At 47.7% G+C, this 9,878-nt stretch overlaps 1 protein-coding gene across 1 annotated transcript; it reads left to right on the top strand.

Moving 5' to 3' along the window:
- Positions 1-6,101: 6,101 nt before the first annotated feature.
- On the top strand, positions 6,102-8,213 carry LOC145415031 (uncharacterized). Its single transcript, XM_080284451.1, has one exon. It carries the CDS (start codon positions 6,102-6,104, stop codon positions 8,211-8,213), a length of 2,112 nt encoding a protein of 703 aa, XP_080140577.1.
- Positions 8,214-9,878: the final 1,665 nt, after the last annotated feature.

Here is a 9,878-nt window from a genome sequence, read left to right as displayed (position 1 = left end):
GCAATAATGCAGAGACTGAGCTCATTATATAGGGGCCGGCAGAGCTTGATACAACTTGTAAGAAGGACGCGCAAATGAACCTATAGGGGACAAAGAGTTGACAATCCTGCTCTGAACAACAGAAAGAACGACTTACTCTACTATAACGGTAGAAGGGGGACTGAGGTAGAACACGCTGGTGATCAAACATGCAGCATACTGTACGTTAGAATTACACAAAGGATGATGAAATCATAGGCTATATAACAATATATATATATATATATATATATATATATATATATATATATACACACGAGTATACATCTGTCAGTCTATATCTCGATCCTACCCACTCCATTGAGAGTAGCAAAATTAGGATTAGGAAAATGACGAGGGCAGTATTCTTTTACTACTAAAATGATGATGATGATGAGGAGGAGGATAATGATGATGATGGTAATAATAATAATAATAATAATAATAATAATAAATAAAATAATAATAATAATAATTAATAAAATAATAATAATAATAATAATAGTAGTAGTAGTAGTAGTAACAACAACGACAACAACAGCAACAACAATAACAATAATAATAATAATAATAATAATAATAATAATGATAATAATAATAATAATAATATTAACTAGAAAGCACTCAGAGAGCTCATATCTTCGCCAGTGCCATTACCATTAAAAAGGATCTGGATCCGGATCTGTGGATATATCCGGATCCGGAACCGGATCTGCTCCCAAATTTAATCATTTCTTTCTTGCTCCATGGCCCACCTTTCCACAAAATTTCATTGAAATTCATTGAGAACTTTTGGAGATATTGTGCGGGATACTGCTGATCCGAAACTGGATGCTCCTGAAAATTTAATTGCTTCTCGCTTCCACAAAATATTATCATAATCCGTTCATAACGTTTTGAACAAGCCCGGACCTGGAACCTGATCCTGATCCGCCCCCAAATTCAATGAGTGCCTCGTTGTTCCATGGCCCACCTTTCCACAAATTTTCATCGAAATTCATTTAAAACTTTTGGAGATACTGTGCAGGATAGTCCGGGTCCGGATCCGGATCCGCCCCCAAATTTAATCTTTTCTTCCTTCACCCATGGCCCACCTTTCCATAGAATTTCATCATAATCCGTTCATAACTTTTTGAGTAATCACTGATCAAGGTCCGTGAATATAGGATCCGGATCCAGATTCGAATCCACCCCAAATTTCAATCAATTCTTTCTTGGTTCATGGCCCACTTTTCCACAAAATTTCATTGAAGATCATTGAGAACTTTTGGAGATATAAAGCGGGATACTCTTGATCTGGATCTGGATCCCCCCATAAAATTGATAATTTTTCCTTGGACCATGGCCGACACTTCCACAAAATTTCATCATTATCCGATCATAACTTTCTAAATAAGCCCGGATCCGGTTTCGTGGATATAAGATCCGGCTTCGGATCCGGATCCGCCCCAAAATTTAATCAAATTTTCTTGGCCCATAACTTCCTACAAAATTTCTCGGAAATTCATTGAGAACTGCTGAGATACTGTGCGGGATACTCTCAATCTGGACCCGAATCCAACCCCAAATTTAATCATTTCTTCCTTAACCAATAGCCCACCCTTCCACAAAATTTCATCAAAATGTGTTCATAACATTACGAGTAATCCTGCTGAATGTCAGACAGACAAACCTCCTTGGCGGAGGTAATAATAATAATAGTAATAATATGAATATGAATATGAACATGAACATAAATAAGAATAAGAATAATAAAGTAATGATAACTAGATGGTGCACAGAGTGCACATACCTCTGTCAATGCTATTACCATTAAAAACGATCAGGATAAAGATCCGTCGATATAGGATCAGGAACAGGATCCGGATCCTCTACAAAATTTAATCAATTTTTTCTTCGTCTATGGCCCATTTTTCCACAAAAATTCATTGAAATTCATTCAGAACTTTTGAAGATATTGTGCGGAAAACTCTGGAGCTGGACCCAGATCTACCCCCAAAGTTACGCATTTCTTCCTTGGCCCATGATCCATCCGTCCACTAAATTTCAGTATATCCGTTCATAAGTTTTTGAGCAATCCTGGTAATAGATCCATGGATATAGGATCCGGATCCAGATCTGCCACAAAATATAATGAATTCTTTCTTCCCCCATGGCCTACCTTCTCACAAAATTTCATTGAAATTCATTGAATACTTTTGGACATATTGTGCGGGATACTCCGGATCCGGATCCGGATCTGCCCTAAAATTTAATAATTTCTTCCTTGGCCCTGGTCCATCCTTCCACAAAACGTCATCAAAATGCGTTCATAACCTGAGTAATCCTGGATCCAGATCCGTGGATATAGGATCAGCAATAGGATCCAGATCCGCCCCCAAATTCAGTGAATTCTTTCTTGGTCCATTACCAACTTTCCCATAAAAATTCCTTGAAATTCCTTGAAAACTTCTGGAGATATTGTGCCGGATACTGTGGATCCTCATCTGGATCCGCCCCAATTTTTAATCATTTCTTTCTTGGCGCATTGCCCACCCTTCCACAAAATGTCAAAATGCGTTCATGACATTTTGAGTAATCCTTCTAACAGACAGACAGGCAAACCAGTGCGGGGTGAAACATAACCTCCTTGGCAGAGTAATAGTAATAATGATGATAATAATAATAATAATAATAATAATAATAATAATGATATTAACTAGAAAGCGCTGAGAGACCGCATACCCTCAACCAATGATATTGCCGTTTAAAACGATCCGGATCCGGATCCGGATCCTCCTCAAAATTTAATAAATTCTTTCTTCTTCCATGGCCCACCTTTCCCCCAAAATTCATTGAAATTCATTTAGAACTTTTGATGACGTTGTGTTGAACACTCTGGATCTGGATCCAGATTCACCCCTTAATTTAATCATTTCTCCCTTGGCCCATGATCCACCCTTCCACAAAATTTCATTAAAATCCATTCAAAAGTTTTTGAGCAAGCCTGCTTACAGATCTGTGGATATAGGCTCCGGATCCGCAGCTGCCCTGAATTTTAATCAATTTTTTTTTTTTTTTTTCGACTCCTTGCTCAGACGCCGTCTGGTTCGGAGCTCTGGCCACTCTCTCTCTCAGACTGGACTCTGTCTCGTTTACTGAGGTGGATTTTTGCCAGCTTTTCCTGGTTTTTCTTTCTCTTTTGGGACTAACTGAGTTTCTGTTTTCATTACTCGAGGCTCAACTCTGTCCCTGACAGACAGCCACTGCCTGACTGTGAGAGTGTTTGTCTAGTGTGTTTGCGTGTGTTTGTCTGTGTTTGTGTGTGCTTTTTTTTTTTTTTTTTTTCACGGCTAGCCGTTAGTGTCCCCTGACGTGGTACGACGCCGAACCCTGAAGGGGTGCCGTTAGGGCACTTCCATGAAGGGGGGCCTTTAGGGCCTGGTTATAGGAAGCGTCAGGGGCGGCTCTTTCTGCTAGGGTTAGGACAAGTCCCACAGGGGGCAGTAGCGGGTCTCCTACATCGCCCTTTAGAGGGCGGGGAGAATAGGTACCCGTTACTGTAGGGCCTTTTTTTTTTTTGCCGTGCTTTCTAGTTTATTTTTTTTTAGTGTGTTTGCTTTGTTTTTTGTGCGTGTCTGGTATATGTGTGTGTGTCTGTGTGAGTAACGTTTGTGTGTGTTTGTGTGTCTGTCCCTCAGGGACATGATTAGGAGGACACAAATCCTCCGACCCACGGGCCAAGCCCGTCAAACCTTTTCCCAGCAGAGGACGTCGCGCCCTGCTGCCGTGCCAGGCGCGAAGCGGGAGCGGCGTCTTTCAGACGCCAGCTCCCACTCGTCGACGTCTGGCGACGCCTCTGCTTCACCTAACTCTCCTAGGCTTAAGGGGACTGCTCCCCATGCACGGCCTGTTGCCTCAGGCCCCCCTTCCTCTTCGGTACATGCACGTGCAACCAAGGTTGCACGTGTGCATGAGGGAATGGAGGACGATGCTTCGGCTCCTCCTCCTGTCCCCAGAACCAAAGGAAAGACCGCTGGTGCCACCCATCCAGCCGCCACTCCCTCTGTGCGCCCGCGCCTTCAGGCACCCACCACTGCCAAGGTGCCACCACCTGCTGCCTTGGCTGCACAGAAAGTCCGTGCTGCAACAGCACCTACTACTGCCGGCTCTCCTGCTGAAGCTGCCCATTCTGCTACAGCTGTCAACTCTCCTGATGCCCATGGATTTATCCCTGTGGTGCACAAACCACGACGAGCGCTGCAGGGAAACGCCCCTCCTCCAGCATCCAGGACTTCGGTACGACGGAGGCATCCCTCTGTGTCGGTAGCCGTGCGCCCTCCGCCTCGCTCTTCTTTCCCAGCGTTCCGTGTGCCTGTACAAGAGGGGCACGCGACCAGTTACGACGCTGTAGCCGCACTGGAGCATCACCTACCGGGACTGCGATGCTCCAATCTAATCGGGAAAGATGGGAGCTCAGTCTTGGTGCCATAAGACGAGGGAGCTTACGACCTATTGAGGGCGGCAGCACAGGACAAGGCCTTCCCTGTCAAACTAATAGAGCTGACACCTGGGCAGCAGAACAGAAAGGGAGTCATCATGGGCTACCCTTTGCGGATGCCCGTGGAGATACTGTTACAGCACCCTCAGGTCAAAGAGGCAACCCGCTGCCAGAAAGCGCGTACCAGGGAGGAGACTCAACAGGTTGTCGTCGCCCTGCGGGGTCCTCTGATCCCTGTGATCGGCCTGGGGAACTGGGGAGAATACCACCTCCGCCCCTTCACCCCCGAGCCACTTCGCTGCTACAGGTGCCAGCGATATGGCCACCACAGAGCCACTTGCAACCGGGCCACAGTCTGCGGGATGTGCAGCGGCCCGCACAAAACGGAGAGGTGCATGGCCAAATTCAAGGCCAAGGAGGCTATCTCCACCCGCTGCCCCAACTGCTCGGGAAAACACCATGCGTGGCACCCCAGCTGCCCTACCAGAGTAGCACTGGTCGATCGGGGGCGAGAACGCCAAGTTGCCTGGGTAAAGGAGCAACAGGTAAGCAGCAACAAACCGGCACCTCCAGGAACCTTCATATGGGGACAGCAATGCTGTCCAATAGATACTGCACCTCCAGTGCTAGACGAGGCAGCGTATCTGCCACTCCAACCTGCTCTCACTCGTCACACGACGACTGTGGAGGTCCATCACCCTCCTCCCCCTCCAGTTCGGAAGACAGTCGAGGAGTTTACTCCACCCATGCCCCACAACACGGACTCTCCTCTCATAGTCTTCACAAAGGAAGAACTGCGAATGCTGGGCACAGAAATTGCCAGAAGCCTGGCTCAGATGCTGGGCACGATTCTCGGCAGGCCTCTGGAAACAGCACCATTAGTGCAGGCCGTCGACGCCATTGTTGACCAAGTGGTGGAGGCAAAGCAGCACCCACGCCCTCCTACCTTAGTACTTCCTGCATCACCTCCCACACAGACAACTGTGGAAGAGCCAATACCAACCGAGCTTCCTCTGCCTCGCCCCCAAATGTCAGTCAACATTCCTCCGGGACTCACACCAGCCACAGCAGCGATCAAAGAAGAGCGGAGGGCCCTCGGACTCCCAACAGATCCTCCCCAGTGCCAGACACCGCTGCCAGCCTCCGAGTCCTACAGTGGAACTGCTTAGGGGCACGGAGCAAACTCGCCCACCTCCAGGAGGTGGCTGCTCAGGAAAACATACATGTCTTCCTGCTCCAAGAGACACTCCTCCCACACAGCTCCACTTTTCGACTTGGAGGCTTCAAGGGCTTTTTTCTCCCCCGGATCAGGGGTACTACACAAGGATGTGCTATCCTCGTTCGGGATTACATCTCCTGACACGAGTACGACCCTCCAATACACTGTGGTGAGGGCGTAGAGGTGCAAGGTGTTGTTTTGCATTTTGCCTCGACCTCCCTGATATTTTTCAATGTCTATAAAAATCCAGCAGGGACCCTTGATCTGGGAGAGATTATGGCTCATGCTGCAGCGGAGTCCACATTTATTGCGGGAGATTTTAACGCTCACCACCCTGTTCTCTCCTCTCCAATTTCAACAAACGAAGATGGTCGCCACCTCGCCATGGCCTTAGAAGAATTCCCTGGAGTAACCCTCTTAAACGATTTGTCTGAGCCCACCCACGTAAGCGGTGGTAGACTTGATCTCTCCTTTGTTTCTTCTCTTGCCAGTGTGTCCAGGTTATCCCTACACCCATACCTCACTAGCTATCATTTCGCTCTGGTAACGGATCTCCCGGCGGCCCCACTCCCACCTCCTCCGCCGCCTCCACCTCGCTGGGACCTCCGACGGGCGAACTGGCCAACATTTGCTGAGGCTGTTCAGGTCGCCCTAGTCTCTGTCGCTCCTCCGTCCACCCTTGAGGACTATGCAGAACATGTTGCCCACACACTTCACCGTGCCGCCACTGCCAGTGTTCCCCTTACGAAGAGCCCTACGGCCCTCTTTCAAGACAATTGGTATTACGATGAGAGGGTCCGTGAACTAAACCATCGGCTCAATTCAGCACGAAAAACATTTCGACGACGACCCTCTTCACCTACAAGGAAATATCTGGCTGCAGTGGCGCGAGATGTTTCCCATGAAAAACGCCGTACAAGGAAGGAGGCTTGGATAAAATGGTGCCAGTCCCTAGACTGCCACTCCACTCTTAAAGAGATGTGGGCCCGTATTAAATATGTGTCCAGTCCCCAGCTTCCCAGACCACCATCCCATCCTAATCCAGCGGGCGAGGCCGAACGTCTTGCAGTCCTTTTTGCTGCACGCACAGCTTCTAGTGTGCTACCGCAAGATGTCAGGGACTTGCAGGCACGCCTTGCAGACCCTCGTGTGGAAGCGATTGAGGCAGCTTGCTCCCGCTTGGATGTCACTGACCACCTTTTTACCAATCATGAACTCGACAGGGCACTTAAAAACAGGCGGGATACAGCTGCAGGAAGTGATGGTGTAGTGTACTCCTTCCTAGCCCATGCTGGCCCTAGTGGGAAGGCCACTATCCTTGATTTGTTCAACCGTTCATGGGTGGAAGGTCGCCTCCCGAGATCGTGGAAAACAGCCATTATTCACCCCATACCCAAACCTCGTGACCCAACCAACGTGAGGCCGATTTCCCTTCTCAGCTGCATAGCTAAGACTGCGGAAAGGCTAGTGCTTTCGCGGCTTGCTTGGAGATTAGGCCCTCTCCATCCACATCTTTTTGCCTTTCTTCCGGGCAGAAGCAAGATACACTGTCTTGCTTCCCTTTTGGGTACGCTGAGACGTGGTCACGGTATGGCTGTTTTCCTTGATCTCGAGAAGGCTTTTGAGATAGCCAACCCTCTTGCTGTCCTGGCAGCTCTTGCAGCTAAAGGGGTGGGGGGAAGACTTCTCTCGTGGGTGAAGGATTTCTTTCATGACCGATCAGCTCGAGTCCGCTTCCAGGGTCACATTTCTACCTCTTACCCTCATGAGAACGGCACTCCACAGGGCAGTGTGCTGAGCCCTCTTCTTTTTAATGTACTCATTGAGGGCCTCCTTAATACCAACTATGGCCATGGTGTTACACTACTCTGTTATGCGGATGATCTTGCTCTTGTTTTTTCACAAAGGAACTGTTTTGTACAGGCACCAGTCGCCCTTGCCCGCTTATATGACAAGTGCTGTGACCTTGGCCTCAAGGTCAACTTTGAAAAATCAAAATGCCTGCCTTTTGGTCTACGTCCACCTGATCGTCCTCTTATTTTTGGGGGTCATCATCTGGAAGTGGTTCACAATCACCAATACCTAGGAGTTTGGCTTGACAGCCGGTTAATGTTCAGTTGCCATGTCCGCTATTTACGAGAACGTGCTGCTACCCGTACCTCTGCCCTCAGAGCCCTCTGTAGTCGCTCTCTAGGGGCCTCATTTTGGGTCCTCAGAACATTTTATGTGCATGCCATTCGCTCGATAGTGGACTACAGTGCACCGTGCTTAATAACATCTCTGAAAAGCTCAGCAGGTCTCTGGAAGTTATCCAGAACACTGCTCTGCGTGTCATGCTCGGTGCACCCCCATGGACTCGTCTTGTCAACCTCAGGGCTGAGAGTGCCTTCCCGTCTCTTAAGTATCGGATATGGGCATGAACAACGGCTGTCACTGCTCAACTCTGCCGACATCAATCACATCTTCCTGTGTCTGCATTACTTCAGCGTACTCTAAGTCGACCTCCACATCCACACCCGGAAGGGGACTGGATTCTTGCAACTGCTGACATCATCCGATGCCTGGATGTAATTGACGCCATTATAGGAGACCCTGATTTGCCCTGTCCTGGATACTCACCTGCACCACCTTGGCGAACTTCAACTTTTACGTATGTTCTTCCTTCGTCAGGGACTCAGGTCTTCATTTCCTGCTGTACTACGCCAGGATGGACTCCGACGTGTGGCAGACCTTCACGCACCAAACTCTGCTATTTATTACACCGACGGGTCGGCTGATGCTCAGGGGAATGCAGGAGCTGCAATGGTCTGTGACACTCATGTCGAGACTTGGCGGGTATCCTCTGGGGTCTCTGCATACCAAACTGAGTTGGTTGCCATACTGGGTGCACTTAGACATGCTGATCGACACCTCTCTCGACGTGTCGTTATCCATACAGACTCCCTCTCTTCCCTCCACGGCCTCATGGTGCATCGATTCCCTGATAATATCCATCTCATGACAAGTATCATGACGGTGGCTGAGTCAATCACTAGGAGAGGTGGTGAAATTTTTCTTCATTGGCTACCTGGACATGTTGGCATTGCAGGGAATGAAAATGCTGACGTTGCTGCTCGGCAGGCCTGCTCTCTTCCTCAGGTAACATTTCCTTTACGATCCAGTATCTCTGCTGTCATGCGCAGGGTGACCACCACCATAGGCCACATGTCACGTGAAGAACACGAGACACAAGTTTGGGAGGGATCACGCTCGGCAAAATGGTACGCCACAGCAACGTCCTATGCACCCCTATCGGTTGCACCTGGTACTCCCAATCACACTATAGTACGTATTCGTAGATTACGATTAGGATTTCCCTGTTACAGTCAGATAACAGGTAGTAACCCTGAACCATGCCCTCACTGTCTTGAACAAAGTGATCAGCCTTTGATTCATTATGACCTGGACTGTCCTGCAACAGCCCATCTTCGTTCCAGCCTCAATGACCACCCTCTCGGTGGCTTAGACAGATCCCAGATGGCAGCAGGTATCATTGGAAGAACTCCAACTGCCGTGCTTTTGAGGGTGGTTACTGCCTACCCTCCTCCTCGATAGAGAATAGCCTGCTAGAAGTAAGAATAACTACTCTGACGGGCTTTCCATGCCCGTGTTCTCCTTTTTAGGAGAACGAACCTAATCTAACTAACTATTTTTTTGTCCATGGCCCACCTTTCCACAAAGTTTCATTGGAACTCATCTGAGAACTTTTGGAGTTACTGTGTGAGATACTCCGGATCCGGATCCGGATCTGGCCCCAAATTTAATCATTTCTTCCTTGGCTCATGCCCCACCCTTCCACAAAATTTCATCAAAATTGGTTAACAACTATTTAAGTAATCCTGTTAACAAACAGACAAACCAAAGAGGGGTAAAACATAACCTCCTTGGCAGAGATAATAATAATAACGATAAAGTACTACTACTACTAATAAAATGCTATTACTGCTACTACCACTACTACTACTACTACTACTACTGCAACTACTAACGATAATAATAAAAATGATAATAATAATAATAATAATAATATGTGAAAGATGAAGAAGAAGAAGAAGAAGAAGTAAAGGAGGAGTAAAAAAATAGCAGAAAAATGTGACGGAGAAGAATTTGAATAAGACAGAA

The sequence above is a fragment of the Coenobita brevimanus genome, chromosome 13, assembly GCF_032717465.1.
Source record: "Coenobita brevimanus isolate Jiangsu-jjx chromosome 13, ASM3271746v2, whole genome shotgun sequence".
Classification (NCBI taxonomy): Eukaryota; Metazoa; Arthropoda; class Malacostraca; order Decapoda; family Coenobitidae; genus Coenobita; species Coenobita brevimanus.
This window is presented reverse-complemented; position numbering and strand designations above follow the sequence as displayed.